General features: G+C 40.7%; 1 protein-coding gene across 1 annotated transcript; it reads right to left on the reverse strand.

Annotated features, from left to right (window-relative positions):
- On the reverse strand, positions 1 to 27,629 carry cpxm2 (carboxypeptidase X (M14 family), member 2). Its single transcript, XM_080517637.1, has 14 exons — positions 27,162 to 27,629; positions 24,576 to 24,677; positions 20,591 to 20,700; positions 17,703 to 17,842; positions 12,995 to 13,079; positions 11,143 to 11,293; positions 10,407 to 10,495; positions 7,492 to 7,615; positions 7,090 to 7,286; positions 5,470 to 5,649; positions 4,328 to 4,625; positions 3,913 to 4,052; positions 3,182 to 3,281; positions 1 to 884 (listed from the first exon to the last, which is right to left on the reverse strand). Exons 1-14 carry the CDS (start codon positions 27,442 to 27,444, stop codon positions 628 to 630), a joined length of 2,256 nt encoding a protein of 751 aa, XP_080373763.1. The 5' UTR covers positions 27,445 to 27,629; the 3' UTR covers positions 1 to 627.
- Between the last annotated feature and the right edge of the window lie 37 nt (positions 27,630 to 27,666).

Here is a 27,666-nt window from a genome sequence, read left to right on the forward strand (position 1 = left end):
ATTATTCTTGAGCATAATTTTTATATTCTTGTGACGCCAGAGAAAAAGTAAAATCCACACGTGAATAGACATCTTGTTAAACACGGTCAAATTGTGCAAATATAATCTTTATTTTATAAGGAAAAGCAAAGAATGAGCCGATGACATTGAAAATGAGTCCAAACATTTTTTTGGAGGGATGAACCTTTCACAAGTGCAGGTAATGAAAGTTTTTGTAATAGTTTATATGATTGTGTTACATAAGTTACTAAGTATGTACATAATGACATTCAAGGGAGTTCCTCACAGTGGCTAAAACAGTTTCCTTATTAGTTTCTTTTAAGAAAAACAAAAGGCTCTGACGTGGTTTGATTTGTTTATGCCACGTCAGCATTTATGTCTCGAGGGATGGTGGTTGGTGTCTCAATATCTTCAAATCCTGAAACGTTTGCCATAAATCCTAAAGTTGAGATGGCCATAGTGAACAAAGAAAGCTTATGCCTGGGTCCAAAACCAAAAAAAAAAAGCCCCTTGTTTAAATTAATCCACATTTTCAGTCTCCAAACAGCGAATCACACCGACAATGCCGGAGTGTGATCAGAGCACATGTTTGTTTTTAATTCTTCCCGCAGCTTCTTCATACAGTCTTTATGTTCCCAGACGCCGTTCCCTGGACCTGCGGGCCTGGAGCTGCCTCATGGGCAGTCTGATGGGCTGCTTGTTGAACTTTTCCATTATTTCTTTGATCCGTGACAAGTTGCTGCGACCGATGGTGAAGTCGCAGCGGGTGGCGCCCATCTCGTAGCCCACCTCGCACTTCTTACTGCTGAGGCCGTAGCCCTCGGCCCTGGCAGTCACTCTGTACTCTCCCGGGTTCAGCAAGCGCCAGTAATCTCCATCAACAGCTGAGAAGATGCAGAAACACAATGCAGGTCCATACCTTTTTTTTTTTTTTTTTTTTTTTTACTTTTCTGGGGTATGGTGGTGCACTTTGGTCTCACGCACTCAAGTCCCATCTGATGTGTACCGGATATGCACAAGTCCTAAATCTGAGGCGTGTGAGCATCTATTATGAGAGTTGTCGCAAGATTTCACGAATGAATGAGTGAACGTGAACAATCATGAAAAGTGTGTCGAGACTTGTGGTAGAACCCTTGTGAATCAGATTTTCTTTCAGTAAAAATTCACAGCACAATAGACTCGCTATTGCTTTTCACAATAGAAATGAAAAGCAGGAGTTTGATAGGAAAACAAGTGGTAAATGGATTTACTTATTACTTACTAACATATTTAAAGCCGCTGGAATGACGCTGAAGTGGTGACAAGCAGCCCCAAAGCACTTTACAGCATCCGTCACATTCACCCGTTCACACACACACACACACACGGAGGCAGGTGGAGATGGGATTCAAACCTGCAACCTTCCAGTTGGTCGACAACAAAAAAACCTTGAATTTCAAGGTGCACTGTCCTTTTGAAGAAACTTTTCGGTTTCATTTTGTAAACAGTTTCAGGATTACTTGTCATTATTCATTGTTTATCATGCTATGACTGGCCTGATTGAGATGAGATTGGGGGCATTAGTGGCTCAAAATAAAAATGATTTGACAACTCTAGGTTAAACAAAAAAAAAAACGGGGGCAAGTTAGTTTTGTCAGTTTGTCATTTGGCGTGTGTATAAGCTGCCAGCCTTCAGAGCAGCAAAGCCATGTTGATAAACAGCAGTAGCACAACTGTAAAAGGGAGCTGATATAAAACCTTCAGAGCGGCCTGTGTTGACTGTACCAGCCATATTGTGATTATTTGCCTCAGGACACATGGTGTTTGGCTGACCAGTTTTCTTTGAAAAAGGAAAATGAAAAGGGAAGAAAAAAAAAAGCCCAGTCCATTTGCAGATGTTTCTGTTCTCGGAAAACTAATACTTTCCTTTTGTAGAAAAAACAATTTTCCTTCTCTTGGTAAAGTCATTTGGAATACATTTTACTGCAGATGATACATTCTCACTGGTTCCAATTTCTAACAACTATTCTGATATAAAGTAGAAATAAAATCCCAAAAGGTCTGTTTCAAAAACTAGTAATTTCCCAGCAGGAGCAATATGTCGATCCTGTCCCCGGATATGAGGATTTATACAACCAGGCTCAGCAGGAGTAGGATCAGATAGTAAAAAACTCAGGCAGCACAAGATCTATGTTTTTATTTAGGTTTTTAAAAACAGCTCTGCTCTGTCATGATGTATTTTTTTCTTTTCTCAGTGTGCTGAATGTCATACTTGGCTACCTACTTGTGGGTTTATTTTCAGAATTGAAATAGCTTAAAAACTACATTTTGTTGTCCAAAAACACCCACCTGATGAATTTTAAGATCCACGATGGCGAGTCTGTTTCCGTCTGAGGCATCACAATCCCACACTCTAATTACTTCGAAAAAGTATCTTAATATGCTACAGGAGAATTTACTTTTCTCTTGTTAGTGAACGCTTCTAGTCTCTGCTGCAGATTAACAGAACATTTTATCTTGATCACTGAAATTCCTCAATATAGAATTGCTCATCAAATTTCGCATTGTCGTCTTACACATCCCTGGTCACCTCTGTGTGTGAAGTTTGCATGTTCTTCTTATGCATCTGCAGGAATTCTGAGTAATCCGGCTTCCTCCCACAGTCCAAAAACATAATCCTGAGGGTAAGTAGTTAATTCACTGTTTCCCTGTGACAGCCTGGTGACCTGACCATAGTTTACCCTGCTTTGTCCCCCCATGAACTTACAATTAAGGTTACTAAGTGGAAGCAGTGAGTTGAAACTTTTTTCCAGCAACAATAATGGTTAATGTCCTCATGGACATTTGATTTCACACTCCAAGAATAAAATGATGTTGGCTTCAAAGGCTGCAGCTTTTAGACATTAGCAGAGATTACCTGATAACCGAAGTCAAAGCAGGAGACTTCAAACGTGCCAGAGTAAAAAAAAACAAAAAAACAACCTGAAGCTCTGCAAAAATACATCACCTGCTTTTTGTTTCAGTTTTCCATGCTGAGATTGTAACTGAGTGTAATTTATTTCTGATGAATAATCTTAAATGTAGAGAAAGAGGTGGCTTTTTTTTTTTTTTACCTTTAACAGCAAAAGACTTGAGATTTTTTGTTTTATAGTGGTTAGAATATACATATATATTTATTTTTTTTCTTAAAGTTGCAATATACCTGTACGGATATCATGACTGATCCCCTCCACAGAGATGATGGCATTAGCTATTCCTCGACCCTGCAGGTCTCTGACGATACCTTTGATTCCACGATGCACCTGAAGAGAAAAAAAGTGTAACAGGTCAAGTATGAATTTACATTTTCACCATTTTATAAAAACAGTTGGTTGCATGATTCGGTTGTATTGCATTCAATTACACACATTTTCCACTTTTATGGACCTCATAGTGAGGAATAAAGGCAGCATTCATGAGGCTTGATCATATTAAAGACCACAGAGAGAACAACTGGTTACATTTTATTAGAAGAAGAAAATTGATCCTTATTTGCTCAGATTTTTGAGACGCTTTCAACCACATTTTTTCCTCCTCTACCAAAGAACGAGACCACTAAATCCTCTTCCGATTATGCATGACTCTGATTTTCAGCTTATTTTCCACCACTGACTTTGTGTTTCTCTCAAAAAGATATTGTCTGGGAAGTATTGAGCGAAACATACAAGTGACTAAATTAAATCTGTCATTTTTCTCCGCAAATTTTCGTAACAGCTGTTTTCGCCACATCCAGGCCTGTGTGTTGAGAAAGCTCCACAAAAACCTGCTCGCCTCCCGAACGCCAGGAACAAATCACAAGTCAAGCCATATTTCCACGGCTGTGTGTATTTCGTGTTTGCGCAGAACTTTTCTTGCGTCTCTGTGTGAGTTGCGGGGGCTACTTCGCCTGTGTACCTGCTCCATGAAGACAAGAAGAGACTCGCGATTGTTCTCCCACTCCTCAGGCAGTTCGCTCTCATGAGGGAATTTGTCACAGCCCACATACATCGACAGCTCAAAGCAGTTGGTGTGCAAATAGCTGAAGTCATTCATACCTGGCAAGAGAGACAGACATATCTGTTGGCGAGCATCGACCTGGCTTAAATGATCATCTTACTTTTAAATTGATTTGTTTCTTTGTTTGTCTTTGGATTTTTACATGCTGCTGTTTCAGACTAAGGCCTTGAGCCTGGGATAAAGCCAATTGGGCTTCGGGGCTGCATATGCAGATGTGCTAAGCAAAGCCACAGCTCAAAAGCTCAGAGGGGAGCGGAGGAATCCTGTATAACACAAGGGTTTGGGATCAGTGGGGGAAGACGTGGACACCAACTGCCTGGCGCCGTGTGCCACGACGCTCCGTTGATGGTGCCGTCCTCCTTGGCGAAGTCTTCTGTGTGGCAGACCCGTCGGTTGGCATCAGTCATCAGACGGTGGGTGGAGGCATAGGAGAAGGCCAGCCAGCGGAAGACGTGGTCGTCCGGGGTAGGGGTCTGCTCCCTGGCCACCCACTGGGAGCGAGTTCTGTCGTACGGGAAGGTCACCACGAGCTCCCCTCCCTGGACGTTCCCGCCCAGTACAAAGGGCATCTTCTCCATCCAGGCTATCAGGGCTCGTGTCTCCAAGGCAACCTGGGGGGGGGGGGGTGGTAATGTGATGTAATGTAATCCACACAGTCATCTCAGTACTATGATTGCTAATTTAACTCTCTCTAAATTAATTTTCCTAAAGAGGGAGTGAATTAAGATTTCAAAAGAAGAGCTTAGATTTCTTCTCATCTCTGCTGACATCAAGCGTTCAGGGAATCGCCTGCCACAAGCAGGAATATTGACGGAACTGCTCTCGCTGTTTGGACTCATTTGAATAAGCCTACACTTTCATGTATGAGAACGGGTTGCATCAGTCAAGGGTAGTTTTCACAGACTTATGACTAAATGGGGATCCCGGTCGTACAGCTGCTGCAGCAGCAGCAGCAGCTTTTCTGGAGGCTGTGTGTGACTCACCCACGGCGCCCACCAACGTGAAAAACACCCGTGAGGATGTGCTTTTAATAGATTGCTCGGTATATTTTAGCTCGCAGCCTCTTCGTCACACATAGCGAGTGCAGCCCCGTCTCCCAAAATAGACGGCGCTGATTTGCCCTGGTGACTGCTTTACCCTTTTCAAAAGGCTGATGGTCTTCACTGTGAGATCTGCTCGTTACAGTGGAGGAGGTGCAGGACAAGAACACGGTGTGATTGCTTGTCAGCTGAAGGTGTCATTGGAATCTAAGCGGCAATCACAGTTTTAAGAAGGAAAAAAAAAGTGGTTTATTTAAATATTGAAGCCAAAGAAAGCTGGGGGGAAAAAAAATAAAACTGCAGATTTGAGACACAAACGTGATCATTTGTATGTCTACATGTGTAGGTACTGTATGTTCTAATCTCCACATGAGATAACTTCAACAGACAAGCCGCCTAGCGGATTCAGACTCACGGAGGCGTTCTTGGACTGGTACCACTCAGGGATGGCCACATGGTGGTTGAACACTTTTCGAGGAACCCACTTCTTGGCCTCAGCTTCCCACAGGATGGAGTTGAGGTCGGGGAAGTTATGGTGAATGTCAATGCCGTCATTGCTCCATCGACCCAAAGACCAACCACTGAGCTCCGAACCCTGTGTGGAAAGGAATATAAACATAACGCATAAAGTACATTCATAGAGAACTACAGTTTTGTATATAATACAGGAATCAACATGATTTGAAAGACAAACATTGAATCCATACAGGTGCATCTCGAATTGTTCTGTTTTATCTGTTATAATTCCAATAAAAATAAATAAACTAGCCAAAGTATTAACATATAATAGGCAGCCTGCTCTAAGTTGATCGAGCAGATCGTCTTTCAGTCAGATGACTGCCAGTTCGATCATCCCAAACTGCTCCCAATCGATGGATTGAGCGTCTTGTGTGCATGTCTGTGTTTGTGGGAATGCAACTAACAATGTAAAGCTGATCATTTAGAGTAAAAGCACTATATAAGTAAAGTCCAGTTCAGATAATGAGTTTGAAATATGTTTGAAATTTGAATTTTGATTTTGCCTGTGGTTAAATTTCTGAAAAAAAATTAAACACTATAATATTTCGACTTCCTGTTACATTAAAATTCCATCCATCCATTCTTCTTCTCTACCATCTATTTAACTCTGAGTCATAGGGCGCGGGAGCTGATTGCAGCTGATTATGGACAGGTCACCAGGCTGTCACTGGGTAAACTCAGACAGACAAACAATCATACACACACACATTAATTGGTATATTTCTGACTAATCAAGGTAATTTACATAGATACACACTTGGGTATGAGGGAATGAGTGATTCTAACTTTCTGTTATTTTGTAGTTTTTTGTTTTGTTTTATTGTTTAAGTATTATTGTCCTTTCAAAGCACATTTGTTTGTATGAATGAGTGATTGTAACATGGTGGCCAAAAGTCAAAGCTCGTAGAGCTGTGTAGAAAATGGTCAATCATTGTAAGTGAGTGCCGCTTAAAGAAAGCTGTAGCTGCAAACTGTGATTATTGGAGTTAAATTAAGGCTTGTCCACTGCCATTCTCTGAGGCTCACACGGTTGAATAGATTTGTCTCTTTTACTGTGCATGTACGAGCACTTTAAAGTGCAGGCTGACATGGAAATGAGTTGTTAAGCACATCATTAGCTTTTCTGAAACTGAAGGTTACAGTATGTATAGTACAGTCATACATCAGGTCCCTAAATGACATGATGTTATTGACTGCGGGGAGGCCAAACGCAGTCTCTGATCTTTCCGGCTTGCATTTCATTAACGCGGCGTCTTGCTTGGGCTGCAGCCGATTTAAGCAACATCTGTTTGAAAGGTATTTTACCACAGAGGAGAACATGTGCGTGCATTATTTATTATGGTCCTTTGTCATTTTACAAACTCCACCAAATCACCCGAACTAATCTTTTTTTCTAGCCTGCACCTGCACCGTAAACACTTTTATTGGGAGAGGACCTGCCAGGCGGACACAACGCTGTTTCCATCACGGTCCAGCTTGTGGTGTGAGGTCACTAATGGCGGTCTTGCAGACCTACCACTTCAAAGGCTTTCTCATATCCATCAGGGTTGACAGATGGCAGTAGATGGATCCTGGTCTCCTCCACCAGGTGACGGATCCGCTGGTTGCCGGATAAATATTCCAGACACATGAACTGCATCAGCAGGAGGAGCAGCTCTCGACCCAGCACCTCGTTACCATGGGAACCCGCTGTGTAACGAAACTCGGGTTCACCTGGTCAACAGGCCGGCGTGATTAGAGAGATGAGGGGGCAAATACGCAGGGAGATTAATTATGCAGTACAAAAACAACACGGGGAAAAACAGTTTTGGGAACACAGTGTGAGGTTTCTGATTGTTTCATATTTAATCACCTCAAATTGAGCCATCGCGTCCGGTTCCACGACAGCTAATGTTTACCTTAAATGCTGACAACTTACCAACTTCGTGCTCTCCTGGGTTGTCGGAGATCTCTATGGCGTACAGTTTCAGCCCACCCTGGCTCTTCCCTATGTTGTAGATCCGGGTGATGTTGGGACACATGTCGTTGACCACCTTCATAAGCTGTGAAGATCAAAAACTCTTTAATCCCAAGTATTAAAACAACAACAAACAAACAAACAAAAAAAAAGAATTTATCATACATCAACAAAACCAATCTAAAAGTATTCAGCATGCTATAGGAGACAATGTAACAGCTATCTGATCAGTCTTCTGATACCACTTCGTACCGCAAGGTGGCGCAGTGACTCACTCTACTGTTTTCTACATTTAGTTACATTTAAATAATAACAGTTAGAAAACCTGAAGTGCTGAAACCTTTGGCAGCAACAAACTGCTAAAACTCTGAAGTACACAGATTCACCACAGTGCAAAAAAGCAACATTACAGAAAACTTAAAGCAAGTGGTCAAAAACATTTATTTTCACTATTTGTTTCTTATATTCAGTCAATTCATTAACACATACTGTTGCCACCAAGATAAAGGTTTTATTCCATTCTTACAGACACATGACACTTCTATTTAAGGTGAGTCTTATTTACAAAAAGGTTGGTGTGGAATACTTGTATGTACTTAGCAACATCAAACAACATTTGAATGATAATCTGGTAACTATACCTAACAAGTCTAATGCAATGCAGAAAGCACTGGACTGAGAAATGTGTGCGTTTATGATGGCCTGGCGTGCACTCAGCATTTTACTCATGGTCAACTGTGATGGGAGAACTATATTTTGGATAAAGTTGATGTAGAATATTCATTTTGTCATGACCAACTTTCCTCCATTCGTCCACCAGGTTTCTCTCTAACCACAAAACCGCTACTTTGATCTTTAGTTTGTTTACTTGGTGATCCAGCTAAAATATCCTTCACCCCAAGTCGTTCTCAAAGGAGGAACGAAAATACATTACCCAACGCCTCTGTCACCACTGTTTTATGAGTGAGTGTGTGAATACATGAATGAAGCTGGAGGTGTAAAGTGCTTTGAGACTATGAAGGTGCCACATCCATATGTGTCCGCCAATTCACCATTTTATGGTACTTGTAACCTAAAAATCATGTAAAATATAAAGCAATATCTGTGCTATTGCATATTAAAAAGTGTTCTGTGACACCAGAGCTGTTTTAATGACAGTCTTGACAGTGAGGGGGGCAGTGTTGGAATCAGCCGAGGTAATTACGAAGATAGGCTCATAAAGATGTTGATTAAAATAATAACAATCATCATTTACCCACACGGGTGTGATTGGCGCAAAATGGAAATGATCCAGCGGGGAAAAATAAAAAATAAAAAGACTAACCAGCTGTTAAACGACGCAACAGCAATGATGCTAAAATTCTGTCTGCTCGCTCCTCCAGCTGTTGCAGCAGAAGATCAAACAGGAAGAGGTGATGTGCTTTTAATTAAGTCTGGGTTGAATCTTGACTTTTCTGAGTGAGTAAATGTCTGGTTGTATTGATGAAATAAAGGATCACAAGCAAGTGGTAAAATTACAGCTCCCAGTGTAATAAAGCACAGTATTCCCTGGAGCAGCGGGCCTGGTTTGTATTATTCACCAGAATCAATGAAGGACATTCAGTTCTGAGAATAAACATTTTTACAAATCCCAGGTGTTCTTCTTTTTTCTTCTCTTACTGAAGCCTCATGGACCCGTGAAGAACAAGCTGTGTTTTAATCTGTGTGTAGTTACTGTTACTATACTTAAGCTAATGCTGTAATTAAAGAGAAGCTTTTTGGCACGGTTGTGTCTGTGAAGGCAGCTTAATCTCTTTGTCTATGAGGGAAAATACTTCTGCTTTTTGCCATCGGTGTGACCATATACTACACACAGTGATCTGTACAAAGATGGGATATCCTCACTTCCACTTTTCTCATGGGACGTGTAATTTATGTGAGAAGCAGTTACTTCTTCTTTAAGACCCAAGACAGTGCGATTTAAAGTGTTGAAATGAAAGGGAGATTCAGTCAAAGAACCTTTGACAAAATGTTAAAATAAGTTAAAAAAATAAATAAAAAAAGACTCTTCCCTCTATAAAGAATGGGCCTCCTGTGTGACACGCATATTTAAAAAAAAAAAAAAATAATAATAGTGAACCAGGCAAGGAAAGCATGAGTATAGAGCAACAATCATCTCATAAGCCAATTTTAAGTACAATTTAATCTCACATTAACAGCAAATACTCTGTATTTGATGCGCTATCTCAATTTATAGCTCCAAAATATCAAATACATGTACGTTGATCTTATTAGCGTGAAATTTATGACATATTGTTACCTCTTGTCATTAAATTCATCACCATAACTTCTCATGAATCCTTGTTCTAGAAATTCTAAGCAAAAAATAAAAAAAATTATAAAAAATAGGCCCTCTGGAACTGAAGTCCTATGGTGCTCACAATGATCAAAGTTAATTATTCCAGACTTAAACTGGACCAACGCCTCCCTGTGGTCGAGTTAAGCAGCAGTCCGGGACACTTGTTAGCGTTCTGCTCGGCACAGTAAGATGCTACATGACAGTGGATGAGGATTCACACCGTCACAACTGCTCAGGCAGTGTACACAGTAACAAATACAGCTGTCCTCCTTCGCTGTACAAACAGGCGTCTGCTCATGACAGCAATATGAATAAGTAATGAGGCAAATCCAAGTGATGCTTTATGCATTTTCATGTGGCTGAAAGGCTCGGTTCATCCGTGCGCACTTTGAACTTGCAAAAGACGCATCTTGCCAGTAACACAAAATGTTTTATTACTAAGTGCGATGTTGTTGTTGTCTGAATAAAAATCAGGAGGATTTTGTTTTTTCTTTTTCTTTTTTTGTAAGGAGGGTGGTATCTAAATGCTGTGACTCACCTGCCTCATCTCTTTGTAGCTGTGATGTCTGAAATCCAAATCATCTGTAGTTATGACTTCATTGCGCCTGTGGTAATAGTTGTTTGGATCTGGAAGAGGAATTCATAGAGTTACTGATATTCACCTGTGGAAAAAGGCGGGTACCAGCTGTCTTTATTAGCAGTTGTAACCAAATGGACACATGTTGATGCTTCAGTGTTGAATTTGCGTGTTCTACCTATACATTTAGAAATGAATCCTAAAATTGTGTTGCTGAGTCCTCCTGTGAGCCTTCTTTTAGTTTGATAGAGATCAGACTCCACAGAGGAATCAGGTGTTGCTCAGCCAAGCAAACTAAGTATTTTCCTTCTCAAAAAAAAAAAAAAAAAAAAAAAATGACATCCTGGCATGGAGGGAGTGTCATGTTTGTTTTTTGAGGTTCCTATTACAGCCCAAAGACACAGAAAGCTATATTTAATTTAATAATTGGGCTGCTGGCATTCAGCTATCGCCCATTAATAACGCAGCAGCAACCCGCCTTCCCAGAAACAGTATCCTAGTAACTCTGCATAATCTTTCCAGACCTTGTTATGAAAACTTCCTTCGGGAGAATTTATTCAGTAGGAAAAATGTTCCAGAGAAAACGGTTTCAAAACCCTCAACACATAAAACTAGCCCTGGATTTATCCGCGCGGGGCTAACGTCATCTGTCTGGCATGGATTATTTGTGTCTGCTCCGTCCATACAAACCGGTCACCTGGCATGGGACAGCCAAGGATCTCCACCCGCATGCAGATGCTGCCACTGTTGAACCAAGAGCGAGGGTTGACTCGGATGTAGCGGGCGATCACCGGCGTTGAGAAGACGTTTCGGACTGGGATCTCTTTTTCTCTGTTGGCGCCGAATATCTACTGAGGCAAACACATTCGTGTGGAACAGACGGTCAAGGGTAGAACTTATTATATTGAGACAATGCAGAATGTTTTTCTCATCAAGTTTAAAAAGAAAAAGAAAAAGTCTTTGGAAAATACGAGAAAACAGGCCAAATTTAGTTGGAACCAGCAAAATACATCCACCACGACCTTTAACTAAACAAATATCCACACACCTGTACAGTGTCATTAAACTTTGATACGACGGGGACTTTTTCTTTTGTCAATTTTAACACCCACAGTCAGAGTTCTTTGTACCTTTTGGCATTTGAAAAGACCAACAGAGCTGCTTGGCATTTGGCACAAAAAGGTGGTTGAGTGGGTGAGAGGGAGGCTCGTAGCAGAGACTAAATCACTGTCGGAGTATTATCTCCCACATTGATAACTTCATCAGCAAAGGGAGTGTACAGTTACACCGAAATGTCATTAACTGGGATGTGAACCGCAGCAGGGAGCAATGAGGATATGATCTTCCTCAAATAAATCAACTTAATCAAATTTACTTGATTACAGATTTAGATCAACTGAGGTTAATAAGATTTTTGCCTTTATTTCTCAAAATATTGTGACAGCATGAATTAAAAGTAAGCATCTCTAAAGTATTTGAATTCGTATTCATGGTGGGAGCAGGCACCATTGATGCTGAAAAGTTTAAAAAGCTCTGAGAAAATGCATTTTTTTATTTTACCAAAACTATTCTAAAAGTGTGTTCAGCTATGGAAGGAGTCCTGGTCTGTTTTATTTTAGCAATAAAAAAACAAAAAAATATGTTGTGCATTATTAACTGAAAACTCCCCTCAATGTTGAGCAGCTAAAGTCCCACATCTCCTTAAACTGCAGCAATAATCATCCTAACTTTACAGATGTTCACCATCATTAACATGCCTTTGTCCCACATTTTTGCTGATAAATAAAAAATTTACTTTCTTTTTTTTCCGGAAATGGTCAAATGCTTTGTAGTCAACATCTGACATGTTGTCCTTGTTTTATTGTAATTAAAAAGTTGGTTTCTGAGATTTGCATCCTCCCTCTTCTTTACAACTTCGCTTGTATGGAGTTGCGGTGGCGTAACAAAGATCCTGTTTGGAGTTTATAATCATCTCAACTCTCTCTTTTTTTTTTTTTTTTTTAATAATTTTACAGCAAAATGCACCGCTTTGCTCTAAGGATATTGTTTGATTTCTGTCAATTTAATCGCCCATTCAACTCCGGCGTCCAAGTATAATTTGAGATGCAACTGCGACAATTAGCCAGCATGCGCTTCCCATCTGCAGGAGCATCATCAGTATTCACTGTTGCTTCTCAGCTCATTAAGCTCGGAAATAAGCAGACGTCTAAATCTCCCTCTGTAATTGCTCTGAAGCAAGATTTCATTTTTCCTTCTGGTTCCAGTCAACAGGGGACACACATGCACAACACAACTCCTGATGCTGCTAGTTAATAAAGAGAATATCGATGCTGCAGCTCTGATGCTGTACGGTGGGATAGTAATTGGTGTCCCTGTGTGTGTGTGTGTGTGTGTGTGTGTGTGTGTGTGTGTGTGTGTGTGTGTGTGTGTGTGTGTGTGTGTGTGTGTGTGTGTGTGTGTGTGTGTGTGTGTGTGTGTGTGTGTGTGTGTGTGTGTGTGTGTGTACATCACAAGATTGCAGTGTTGTTATTGTGATGCTCGTTACTCACCATGTCCTGTGAGCCATTCTTCAGCGTTATCCAGGTGTGGCTGTCATTGCTAAACATCACCTTGAACGAGGTCACCCAGTCGCTCCTGTTAACATTAAAGGAAAATCAGGATGAGGAAGGATCATCCCATCAGGGTGAAATTAATGCAAATAGGGCACCAAGGTGACCAGGACGCTGTAGCTCAGCTCAGATCCAGAAACATTTGATATCTCCAAATATGAAAAGTCTCTTAAAAATAGCTTAACTGGATGAGGTGAAGAAAGTTGAACATAGAGTCACTTGAGCTTTTTATCACTGAAGTGTTGAACCAAAAGTTAAAATGAAGTCAATCATACATACGACTTTACTTTAACTTTACTTTAACATTTGTTTGACTCCGCACATGCATTTAGTTATTCGAATCACTGGACAATACAGTAAAAATTAGAAAATGAGGCGCTTAACTCTAAACTTTCTTCACACCTCTCGTCAGTCTGGATAAACTCCAGCACCCTGCAATCCTAACCTGGATTAAGTGCTGTAGAAGATGGAGGAATGTTTAGATGCAAGAGTCTCTGCAACCAACACAAATGAAAGGACGGATGGAGGATATCATTACAATCCTTCAGAGTAAATAATGAAGTTGTAGCTTTGTGTTGTAATGGAATTGAAATCATATTTGCAGGTTCTCTATTGTCCTGGACCCTCATCATTGTTAAAACACCCCCTTTTATGCTTTTATCACACATCACACCTCGTCTGTATGAGTGTGTGGTATATTTGAAACTAGCATAATTAGCATGGCTGAACCCAAACTAAGAGGGAAATATTTTTTCTTTTTTGTTCACTGTAAGTGACTTAAAATAAAGAAGTACGCCCACTGTTACCCATGAAACTCACTAATTAGCAGACAAACTCTCACTTGCTCAATCTGTACAAAGACAAACACAGCTTGTACTAAATCTGGTTGCCTGGCAACCTCCCTGCCATGGTCAGCGTAATTTAAGTTTTGGCAACAAAAAGGTGCCATGTATTGATTAAAGTATCCAAAAAAGAGCAAAATTTGCAATTAGAACCCAAGCTGAAATACCAGTGACTTTATTTAATGGAACATAAACGACATTCAACTTTGGAGGTCCAAAAGTCAGTATTTACCTAAATGTAAGGCATTTACGAGGCAGTCTGAGCTAATTTGGTAGCTTTGGAATCCCTGCGTTCTGCTTGGTTTGTTGTATTTTAGTGTATTTAATCTATTTCCCTAACTTCCTGGCATTGCTTGCTTCCCATTAATCTCTTTAATGAATATCAGTCTGTTAGTGCACTCTTGAAACATGTACAAGTTGTTTAATCCATCAAATTGAATATTAAATCAGTTTCCTTTTTTATTTTTTGCCAAAAGCTGCACCCTGCCAGCTTTTCATACCGACCACAGACTGAATTATAGTACAGCTGTCAGGCCCATAACTGGAACTCAAGATGCTTTTGGGATATTTTCTGCACAGTTTTTAGTGTTAAAACTGGATAAATAGTGATTACTGAAGTCGGTGCAAGTGAAAAGACAAATTATTTTGACTTGGGTTCAAATTTATCAGTATGAAAATGATTTAGATAAGAGTTGAAAACTCAAACCACGTCAATCTGGTCTTTTATAAGCACTCTAACATTGAATGATAAAGCAATAGTCAGCTTTTATAATACGTTTGAAGTATCCTCCGTAAGACTTCACTTGTGATTTCATGTCGCATCATGCCACCCAGAGCGTTCTGGATGTAGGTTGGCAGAGACCCACATTTTTCTGGATAAAGATTTCAGTCGAGCAGGTCCAGCCTGGTAAGAATTCCCAGTTCTGCTAATTAAAGCGCCGTTATGAACCGTAGCCCCCTCGAGCTGGCACTGCAGACAGTTACATGCCCTCCAGAGCTAATTGCAGAGAAATCCTGTCTCGGGCATTGTATCTTTTTGTGCCCTATAGGATCACACTAACCTAGAAGAAACATTACAAACAGCCCTTGATAAAGTATTTCCCCGTGCTCTCAAACCATGAAGCAGTCTGCAGAAGTCAGCGCCACCCTTTCCAGCTAAGGAGAACAAAGGCCAGAAGTTGTCTAATATTCTAACAAAACAAAGACAAGTAGTGGAAGAACGATAACAGATGTGAACAGATGCAGTTGTTCGTCTTATTGGTGGACAGAGAAACAACTACTCCTCAAAGTTACTCCGACAGTTTGGATCCTATTCGCTGTATTTCTTATAACGTCACAACTCCAAGGCTCAATTTAAAAGTGTTTGTTGTCTTTGGGTGCAGAGCACTGCATGCCATCTATTGGCAGAAAGACGTTCATTAATAAAGTGTTACCAACCATAATTTTCCATGATAACTCATAATAAACTAATTCAATTAATTACTTAATTCAGTCTGGGTGACACATTTTCTCTGCCATATAGACACCTCAGCCAAATGGATTTACAATGACTGGACTATTTTTCCACTGATTTGTCCAGCCAAAGTAAATGAGTGAATGAGCTGAGACTTTTAAATCATTCATAAGGTCAGCCATTCTTTATTTAAATTGATACCCCAGGGCCATTGCCAAAATGAGATTTATGCCACAATCCTAAAGTGAAGATGACTTTTCTTTATTGCTGTCTGACGCTGTGAGGACTTTCTGGACAGTCGAGCCTCAGATGATGAAGAATATGGTCTTGTTGAAAAGTGTGGGATGAATTCATCAAATTACTGTTGATAAAGGTACTTTAATCCCTAAGAAATCAAATAAGAGTGTGTCGAACACAGTCCTTTTTGATCAAAAAAACAAATATGTTGATGACATATGAAGTGATTAAATATTTCCTGTGGACACAATGTTTAGCCGACATAAAAAAATTTAAAAAAAATAAAAAATCCCCACTTGTCACATTTATTTCCTCTTCATCTGGAACAAGCTTACGTGGTGGTAAAATCTATTTTCCCTCGTGTTATTTTTATATTGTTGTGACCTTTTAAGAGATGTGAAAGACTGAGGCCGCACAATCAAATTCATAAATCCTTAATCCCACAGTGACATGATGGGAAAAGACTTGTGAAAAGGGCAGACACCACAAGAGAGGGTTCGTCGTAGTGCGGACAGGCTTGAAACGCCTGTTTTCAGCGTCTAAAGTCACGTTTTACGGGTGGATAAACAGGATCAGCTCCAGAATCACTCAAGGGTTTGGAGCACTCAAGGAAACAGGGAAACTTGTTGTTTTGGGGAATTCTATTGTGATTTCATGTAAATTAATACAAAGTCTCAAATATGACACAACCAACTCATTAATTCCAAAGTCTGTGTTCAGAGACTGAAGACTTTAATGTCAGCGCTGCAGAGACTTCTGAGTTGTTTGAAGGTAAAATGAAGCTGTGAAATATTGCAATTACAGCAATTATTTAAAATAGCATAGATTTTTTTTTTTTGGGGGGGGGGGTTACCAATATATGAAGCAGTTGATCCCACCCTAATCAGTTACATTAACCTGTGGACATTCATCTACTGCAAGGATGGTCAATTAAAAAGCAACATTTAAAGGACTAATGAACCAACGACGAATACAAATCTGGTTTCAAATCACAATTAATTAGTAGGATTCAAAACATCACAGACTATCATTCATAAAGAGCCTCATCTTGCAGTTCGATGTGACAAGAATAGTTCAATAATAATAACGGTAAGAGGTCTAATGAAAATGGATATAAAGGGTTGAAAAAAATATGAATAGCTATGTGGCTATAAGTGAAAAAAGTCAAGCTAAAAAGTTCTAAAACAACTACAATGCTTAAAACAGTTAAATACTGAACATCCAAATGTTAAAAATCCCCCCCAAAAAAGCACTGAATTTGCAAAATGAGTGCAAAAAACCAGTTTAGTTTTGCACTAAATTGAAGTTATGAAACTTCATAAAAGGTTCATGAGATACAGTTTTCATTTGCATATTTAACAGAACTATAGTTTATGAACAACTTGATCAGCTGTGTTCTTCTCACTTCAATAAGAATGTTTCATGTCTTGTGTTTCTTGGATTATTTTGGACATTCTGACTCTGTTGCTTCTTTCGGGCTCCTCGAGTTTCCCTCCTCACGTCTGATTGCTGCTCCTGCCTTGATGAGTTTCACCTGTGAGTGTGTGATTGTCTTCACCTGGAGGCAGCAGTATATATTGGCCTTTTCTTGTTTGCCCATTCGTCTGTGTTGGTTGTGTTCCTGCGATTTCTGCATTATTTGTGCTCCAGGCTTTTCTCTGCGTTTGGGGTTTTGGACTTTTTGGCTGCTTGCTTCAACTCTCCTTTTCCCACTGCCTCGAATAAAGCAAAGTCCTGTGATTTCAATGAGTCCTCCCCCAATTGGCAATACTTAACATTTTGTTGCTGTAAACATATTTTTCAGTGGAAAATGGGGGAAAAAAGGTTATTTTGAGGGTAAAGTTTACATACTGCTGGACCAGATTTAAGTAGTGTTTGATGTCCACATTAACCATCCTTTGCCCAGAATGCAAAAATGATCCAACACAGCGTATCATGTTAAGGTGTGCAGCGTTCTCTGAACTCGTGAAGAAAAGCTTTGATTTTAAAAATAGCTTTCCAGATGTCTTGAACCACCCTTCAGAAAGACTTCTCGTGTGCTTTAAAGTTAGTTCCTCATCCTCGCTGCGCGGCCATCTGCAACCCTCCCATGCGTGTCTGCGGGGCTCCTACTCACGACCAGAGGGAGTTCCTGCCTTGTGTGATGACCCCCGTGAACTTGGTCAGCCTTCTGGCATCCACCTCAAACCACTGCAGCGGGTCGTCTCTCCCAGCGCACCAGGCCCCGTCGTAGAGGTCATCTTCATAAAGGCCAGCCTGCAAGCCAGAGACAGCCACGTGGAGCTACACTCTAATGCATGTCAACACATTGGAGCACAATAGCAATGGAAGTGCAGTGCAACGTACTGACAGGAGAACGGCTTTTATTCAAGGTTACTACTTCGGTGTCGACAGTGGAGACGGCGAAGTGCTTAAGTTTGAGCCTCTGACATCCATAAATGTGCTGCGAAGACCGGAATCGGCTGAGCTGAATAAGTATGTCAGCTGACACGATTATTACACGTCGACTGCGAAATGTTCTCCTCGGTGTGCAGACTCACCGAAACTCGCTGCCTCCCGTTCCTTAAAAGGATTGTACAAGAGCAGACAAATCCTGTGATTTTACAGGAATAAACACAGCCCTCACATCCGTGTGTCTCGGGCGTGATGGGAGGACACGTTTGTTTTTTTGTTTTTTTTCCACACTCGCTTTGTGTGACAGCCAAAGATGATGAAGCAAGTCAAGTGCATGAAATGCAGCTCTGTGGAGCTTGTGCTGCACCAGCTGACTCGGTTGGCTCCGAGCAATGTGTGCGGAGGAACGAACTCGCTCATGTGCAGACAGGGCACGCCGCTTATCTTCATCATCTGAACTCAAACGTTGTAATGACTTGCTGTCCTATACGTGCCGAGTGTATAATGTCGCTGCCTCTGCGTCGTAAAGGTCAAGTCCCTTTGAAGTGCGCCACTCTAATGCCTTCGTACACCCAACAGTTAATCATTTCAAGATCTGAGCATAAAGGAAAGGGACTTGACTGATCTGCATTTACATATTTTAACCTCAAACACGAGTTAAAGGTCACTCTGCGAGTTTAACATGCAGGCTGTTTGAGCTGATTTACGGATTCAACCGTGGCTACGCACACGCACACAAAGAGAGAGAGGCAAAACATGACCAAATGTGAATGTTTCTTTCAAAAAAAAAAGAATTGAAATTACGCACAGCTTGGAAAAGCACATTGACTCTACAAAACAAGAGTGTTGAGCAGCTTTGAACCAAATTCCTGGTTTATGTATGGTCAATACCAGTTTGTTGTTCAGTGACGAGCTCTATAAAACAGACTCACCGCCGCCACCAAGCGTTGCCATTTTAGCTTTTCGTCAACAAATTTAGATGGAAAAAATGGAACAAGGTTTAACTTATTCAGATCCAGGTGCAGACTGACGGGACCTTACATGAACCCTTGACTTGAACGGATTTATATCTGGCACCACATTACTGACGATCACTATCGGTATTTTTACAGGCGGAGAGGGACGCTGTTTCACACCGAACCCAGTTAGAAGAGAGAGCTGCAAAAGTTAGTATTCTTGTGGAAAGTTCCCTCAACAAGATGCTAGTGAAACGTTTGCATTAATTTTTAAGACTTTAAAAGAAACTTAAAGCAGTTAAAATGCATTGTATGACATCACTGCAGGCAAAAACTTAATGGTGGAAACAACAAAGGACGACGCAACGTGTTCAAGATTGCAAATGAGAAGTTTGAAAATTGTGAGAAAATGAACCATTCTCACCACTTCATGAGTTTTTAAGAGCTTAAACTTCACGAGGGTCACATCACGAGCCCCCAGCTCTCACAGTTTACAAGCTTTTTCTGATGCGAAATTACTACTTTTTACTTTTTGCTGTCGCAACTTGTTCACATTATAAGACATGATTGTTTACGTTGGGACACACAGCGATGAAGTGTATAACTGTTCCCTTGCTAATGAGATGATTTCAAGTTATAAATGTAAAGTTAAACTTTAAAATGTCTTTCTTGATAACTACATATATTTACATATAATTACATATATCTTTTGTTTTCTCTTGAAATGAAACAAAAACTTATGTTGGGAAATTGCAAAAGCATAATTTGATACCGTCTCGCGGGTTGGGAGGTGTGCAGAAACGCTAACCCAGTTGTAGATTCTGGCAATCATTTATGCAGCACACTATTATTACACATTCAGAGGGTATGTTTTATCTCTGCGCCTCCAGGAAATCACTTGTTTATTCTTGCTTCCTGCTCGTATCAATATACGATTTAATTTATACCAGGACTGTTAAGTATTGCTAATCTTGACATACTGTAGATGCTACAAAACCTAACTAAACTAACTTAATGAACTTTACAGGACATTTGCCCAATTCAATATGCAACATTTGCTTTGTATGCATATATTTCTCCTGACGCTACCTCCTCTGTCCTTCATTGTCTCCAGAACCTACACATACATGAGTGTGCACAGACAGAGGAAACAGCTTTCTTGTTTTGTTTGGTATGTCTTGGCATCTTGAGGATATTACGTGTGTGTTTGATTTTGTGTGTGTGTTTCCTTATTTGTGCAGGAGTGTTTGGGGCAGTGTGATACAGAAGACGAAGTTCTCCGCAGACTGCAGGCAGGCTAATACCCCAAAAGCACAGCTTGAACTAACAGGAAATACCTCTGCTCCCATATGCCAGTCCTTTTTTTTTTTATTAGGTTTGGGGATGTGCCTTTTGGTTTAATGGCAGCGCTTCGACTTTCTGGGTTTAGTTAGTTTCGTGGCGGTAAAATATGTGGAGAATTGAAACAGTCTGATTGAGGAAAAAAGTCAGTTATCACAGGCAACATCTTCATATGACGCTCAAGCACCCTGATCCCCACTTTAAAAGATAACATCTCTTTGTATTGTTTCTTTAGAGACAACATTAAGGCGTCTAAATAAGGTAACATAGCCTGCAGTGTATTGGACTCAACATCACGAGCACTTTATCTTACCTGAATATTAAGGCGACCCCTGTGCGCCCCAAGGCCGTAACGTTTTGTAGTGGAAGCATGAAGCTGGAAATCATCAATCTTCAATGTCTCCAATCCCATTGGAGGGCAATCTAAACAAAAAAAGGAAAAAAAGAAAAAGATGGAACACATTTTGCAATCCTGGAATAAAGTTGTCTCTAAAGCTGATAAATCAGGTCCATGGATTTCTTAATGTAATAAAAATGGAGTTTTGTCAACCCATATTTAACAATGACCAGATTATGTCTCATGAAATGAAGGAAAGTAACTGTTCAATAAGCAAAATGCATTATTTAAAACAAAAACACACAGAGACAAAAAAAACCCTTTATGACCTTGGATGTCTGTAACTCAGACTGTTTCATTAAACAGAACAAATGTCTGAAATAATCTACTCACCTGCAGGACACCTGTTCATTATTCATGATCAATAAAGTCTTTCTGACATATCCGCCTCGCAACCAGGAAAAAAAAACCCCAAAATGTTAAAATTAACTTTTTAATTTTGAAATGGTGACTTTGATGTTTAAACTGTTATGAATTTCAAAATGCGTCAAGCTTCATGGGTGATTAATGATGGCACGCTATGAAGGCTTTTGTAATTTTGCAATATGCACCTATCACAACCATCTAACTGCACCGTGAACACATGATTAAAATGCTGCAATGACTGTGGCAATATCGTTATTCTAAAAGGGAGAGAATGAGACATCGCGGCAGCAATAGATGTTCGCCTGCCATTCTGAGGTTTGAGGATAGTGGAGTTTGCATGTTCTCTCTGTGAATGCTAAGATAATGTTTCTGTCTCGGGTGTTTTTCTCAACTCAACGTTATTTACAGAGCACTTTTAAAAACAGCCACAGCTGACCTAAAGTGCTGTACAAAAATAGACACCAAAGCCTAAAAACATGAGGTGTGATCAATAAAAACAACAAAAACAATAAAATGGCAGCAAATCAGATCAGCAACTGAGACTGAATCTTTTTACATTGGACTTCTGCAAGCAGGAGCCAATCAGCAGCCATCAATGATCGATTAATCAACTTGCAATGAATTCTGAGCCTATTGATTATTGAACCTCAACAACTGATGCAAAAGTGTTGACTGGTAAGCAGCCTTGTTCAAGATATCCGGTCTTTAGTTCAGAAAAAAATCACATGCTGACCTTCATTAGACTCTTCAAAGAGGAAAGCTGCACATAATACAATTGTTTTTCTTAATGAAATCAGTCTGAACGAGAGCCTGCACTTAAGCGATGACAGAACGTGAGACGGCCGTCACCAAACAGATCTCTCTGAGTGAGTTTGCTCATCCTTTCACACTGCAGTGGAACTCATCCAGCGGGGGTTCAAACTAAAGTTGACCCGTGAAATATCTGCCGCTCTTTGGATCCGATCGAGCCGTTTGCAGAACTGGAGGACAGTGGATGGAATTTTCCGGCCAAGATTTTCCAATCGGGCACCGACCGGTGTGTTTGTACAAGGAGCATGTGCTGCACATGTCGCTGTCACGCAGCCAGGCCTGACAGAACAAAGAGGAATTCTTAAGGAAGAGTCAGAGCTCTGCTTACTTTATCAGAATATGGAGCTGAAGATAGTGTAGGCCACGTGTGAGCAGAAGCATATATGTGAGCTTCAATATTAAAAAAAACAAACAATTGAAGTTATTATTTATAGTTTATTATGTAATATTTCTACCATTCCAGCCCCATAATTCCATACCCTGAAGCATATGTGTCTCATAAATCAAAATGACTTTGACCACCCTGTTCAATCATCAGAATCAAAATAGTTTAAGTAAAAAAAAAAAATGGTTTGTGCTAAAGGTGCTCCATGCAAAGAAGACTAATGACCTCCTGTGGCACTCGGTGGTGTTTTTTTGGGGACGATGAGTCTCTTGTTAAATGTGCTCTTCATGAGAATGAGCGAGTACGTCCCAGTCATTCACCTCAAAGCAGCTCAGCCAAACAATAAAACTCCTCAGTCCATCTCCTCGCTGATTTCCAAAGTTCCAGGCAGCTGCTTCACTGGGAAAATATCAAGTTGTGATCTGATCCTCCAAGCGGAGGGAGGGATGTTGAATTGTGCGTCCTTCACATGAGCACACAGTCGATCCAGGACTGTCTAGTTAGTTTGTAACGTATTGCCACAGTGTCATAGTAACAATATGCAGCAGTAAAACAAGTCATTCCACTGCTGACCCACTGCCTGCATGCATTTACAGTTCAGTACAAATCTGCAAGCTTTCTGAACGTAGCGATCACAATATATTAGATTCAAAGACATTTAAAAATGGAAGAAATAAAAAATCAAGGAAACAAGAAAAGAGAGAGTCGTCTGCCATGTTGCAAAGCTCTGAATCATTATCACAATGTGCAAGCAATCCTTCACAGGACGACCCACACAGGAACACAGCATCTGGCTTCAACAAAAATGTGTAATAGCTGAACGGCCATCCAAGGCTTCATATGTTGCTATCCAAGCTTTTGGCCGTGTTACCGCCCAGCCTTGAGCACCAATTGAGCCACCGATGCTTAGTCAGGCTTTTTGAGTCACAACCTTTCATTTTTCAAATGATTTAATATGGAAATTAGATGACAGCCATTCATCCAGATTGCATTTGTGCACTTTAAACTGTTGCCAAACAAGGACTTTCCGGCACTTTTTCACAAGACACTTCCAGCTGTATAGCCACAATCTGGATAGATGAAGTGTTTTATAAACTATAGACTTTACAGTGAGAACGACCTGAATGGATAGATATCTATATTTATACCACATTTCTGAATATCCTGACAGTTGTTTAAACAAACACCAGAATAACATTAGATTTCAAATATTTTTAAAAACGAAAGCCATATTTCATATTCTATCTTCAAAAAGGTGCTTTATCTTGCTATCAGTGGAAACCATATTAAACAACTCTGCGACTGACTCCTTGAGGAAATATCCCTGCACGTTGTGAGACAGCTGCGCCCAGTACAGTCTCTGCAGCCTCACTCCTCACACGTGACAAGCTGTGATATCAGAGCGGAAACAGCTTGTTTTCCACAGAGTTCAGTTACATGTGATGGGGAACAATGAATGAAGTGTAGTTACATCCACTGAGAGAAACTTCAAAAATTCTCTGTTGATCTCAGATCGACCCCTTTAATGTTCTCCCAGTAGTTGCACTCAGCAACACGTCTTACAACGTGAAAATAAATAATACAATCTTCGAGTTGAAGCAATTGTCACAGTTCAGTAATGGAGGATATAAAGTCTATGTTTTTATGATGCACAAGCTCTGAAAATGTGGCTACCAGGAGAAGAGGTGAACAGAAACTGTGGATAAAAAAGAGTTTTACCCATGAAAACGTCATTTTTGGGAGTCTGAGCGTTTCCCATCTTGGGTTTGGGTTAGTTTTTCAACATGCAAGGATTATCCAACTTTCTACTCTGGTAGATGACTTACAATAACTTCAACATAAACACAAAACTGCTGGCCACCCTGCTCGGTCTGAAATACGGCTTTCCATAATGCTAGAAAACACCCAGCGGAGAATCGGTGCTTTCATTGGTGTGGAAAGTTTGACAAGGCGGGAACTCGCGCACGTTGAACTAAATCATGTTTTCAGCCGGGCGAGTTTAATCAATCATTTGACGTGCTGGAGCGACTACTGGGGGCGTCCTGGCTCTGGTTTAGCAAACATACATAGTACGAACCATAGAAACCAAACTCAACGTTTCATAAGCAAAGTGCCTCTGTGGCTCTTACTCCACTTCTGAGAGCATCGTCTGAAACTGCCAGGCTAGTTCTCTTGGGGAAAATATGTCTTGTAAAAAAAAAAAAAAATCTTGCCCTTTTCCAAAACATTTGTCATCTCTGAGAGAGTTTGTTTCATTTTTCCCATCATAACAGCTCCTGTGGAAGTGGAGCAGTTTGAATACATTTTCCCATGAACGAAGGTCACTGGTTTTCCACTCACCTTCTCGGATGGGATTGTATTGTCCGGCTCCTTCTGAGATGCTGTTTGAGTTTTTCACAGTGCTCTTCTTGTTCTTCTCTGTCTTTTTGTTGGTCGCTTTCACTGAGGAGTGATAGTAAACCAGGAAAAAGTATTAGGTGTTCTTTTTAAAGGAAACTATGCAGGATGGAATCACACCTATGAGAACAGTTTCATAGTCGTCAGCATGGAGAAGGATAGAAATACAAAGGGAGAAAAACAAGCTTTCCTGGAACTCAGACACATATGGACAGATTCAGGATTGGGAACAAAACCAAGCGTTAATTTCTGCAACACACATATTTTGAATCTTTAAGCAGTTTTCTCACTCACATCTGCTCACGCAGCCACTTTATTTTGCACTCTCAGTTACAATATGTGACACGGAGATATTGAACAGAACAAGGATTAATTCAGTGACAAAGATACCCAGCACAAGAGGAAGGGAAAAGGGCAGGGAGTCACATTCCAGGAACTAAAGATGGACGTGAGGCATGCGCTTTTGTATTTGACATAGTTTCAGGTCAGGGGAGGAAACACATGACAACAAGTCATTTCACATCTGAAAGTATTTATCCTCCTGTCATTCTGAGGACGGGTTAAATCCTCCACAATGCTCTCAGCTGCAGCACCGCAGTACAAATTCAAAATGAACAGGCACTAAAGCCGATAGTCAAATAGGAAACTGAAGGTCATATTACGAAACTCTACTTTTGTAAAGCACATTTTGATCAGTAGAGGTTTATATAGATGGATATAATCTTTATTTCCAGGAGCTGATCTAACAATATATATTATACATTTTGCAACAATTCCAAAATGTTTTGTTTCTTACTGAAACAGTGCACCCATAGTGAATAAATCAGAAACAGCAGCTACTTTTATTGAAAAAGTTGTAATTTTTACACTATATATAGTCAACACGTGAGCTGCGTGACCCTCTGGTGGGCCGGTTTTCAAGTTGTAAACTGAATGCTGGTCTGCAGATGTCAAGAAGAAATCTTTTTTTTTTTTTTTTCTGAAAATCAGAACACTGAATTGAACACAAAGCCTCAAAGCAGCACTGGTCAAATTCATCCATTCATCTACTTTGCTTTATCCCACTTGAGGCTGTGGAGCAATGGAGCCAATGTCAGAATGGACAGAAGGAACCCTGGGCAGATAACCAACCCTGAAGACCAGACAACACGTATTTTTAATTCAGTTGTATTTAACCATCCTCTATTTACCAGTTTCGGTATACATTCTATGTGTCCTTTGTCCCAGCTTATATTTACTGTTCCTTGATTCTTTTGTCTTATGATCACTATCACTTGTCAATTAAGAATCTTAACCTTTTTAAAATGTCCTTTATGAATAAATATTGATTGTAATTATTGTTGTTTTTATGGTAAACAAGTTTGCATACATCTGCGAGTGACATACTGTCGCTGCTAATTGCTCCACTTGATTCTTCATTAGTTTCTATGTTGTTCTGTTAAACTGTTGCTTGAATTTATCCAACAGCAGTGTGAGGAGCTTGTGAACACAGTAAGGAAAAAAAAGCTGCGCGTCAAATATCAATACCTCATAATAATATAATGTGGGGTCGTCATTTTGAAAGGCATCGTCAATTGATTTGCTGTTAATATTTCAAACGATATATTACAGAAGCTCCAAGCGCATCGTCGCAATAAATCACCACATTTTGGACGACTGTTATTTAAGACCATATAAATCACATCGTAGGACAAAGCACTCAGCAATACATCAATGTGTACTACTTCATGATGGTCGTCCTCGAGTGCCACCTGCTGCAGGTGTTCCTGCTGAGACACGTGGAGCCAGATGCCTGAAGCATGAGGTCAGTGTCGACACAGCTGCTCGGCATTTTCCGCCACCGACCAACACACGGCCTCACGCCCGCTCCTGCACGTCCAATCGCCTGGCCGGATTTCAAACATACCTCCGAACCTGCTACCGCATGAACCGGCGGCCCCCATAAGGGAGAGGTTTTCACTCTGTGGGACCTGGCTGCTGTGTCTGGGCTCGAAAAGCTGGATTCACACGTGCACTCAGGCTCCTCCAAAATAACACAATCCTGACCTCTGCTGTGCGTGAAGCTTGTAGTCCTGCTGAAGCCACACGTGAGCGCCGCTCTGATCCGATGTATTGAGGAAGTGGGGGACGACTACCTCAGGAGGTCATTGTCATTGGAATTAATTTTTTTCCCCCTGCACATCTATCACCGTGTAAATTGAATTCAGATGCTCCTCTGAAGTCAAGGAGACCATTAAGACTAAATTTGATGCTTTGATTTTTTTTTTCTGGCTTTCATTTGTCAAAGAGCATGGATCCATGCTCTTGCATGGGCAACATTTCACATAAATGTCATCCGAGTATAGTTTGGGTTTTTTTTCTGAATAAGCCTGCACTTTTATAATCATTTATATGGCCAATTATTACTAAAACAAATATTGCTTTGCACATGATTCTTTCATCTTGTGAAACTTTAGATATTCAGTATCATTTCCTTGAAATCATCACATTGTGACTCATTCTTCTTCAAAGAGATAGCAGTGCTTTTACCTGATTTTGCGTCTGTTTTGGTTTTGTCTGTCTGCCTGCTGCTGTCTGGTTTTTCCTTGGTTATTTTCTTTCCCGGGTTCTGTCTTGAGTGTTCATGCCCATCGGGTATGGAGGCCATGGTCCTGTCAAACAACTGGACGTGGTTATACTGCTCCCGCGTCAGCAGCTCCTGCATGTAATAATCCTCATCCTCAGCGACGGAGCCATGGCCGAGGTGTGCCAACCCCACGAGGAGTCCCAGCAGAGCCAGGAGGTGTAGGAAGCTGGAGCGTTGTGTTGTCATGACCCGGGGGGATTATGTCCACCTGAGAGTCCCGGTGTTGTCTCCAGAGGAGCCTGGTGCTGCTGCCGGACTGCGTCCCATCAACTGCTCGCCCTGCTCTCCCGCCCCACTCCCAACGCAAAGAGTTCACAAAGTTCTCAGAGCACTCCAAGTCGCTGACGAAAACAGACGAGCCAGAGGGTCCATGGACGCCTCGGTCTGGGAAAATGCAGTGAGGGAGGG

The sequence above is a fragment of the Blennius ocellaris genome (assembly GCF_963422515.1).
Source record: "Blennius ocellaris genome assembly, chromosome: 21".
In the NCBI taxonomy this organism is placed as follows: Eukaryota; Metazoa; Chordata; class Actinopteri; order Blenniiformes; family Blenniidae; genus Blennius; species Blennius ocellaris.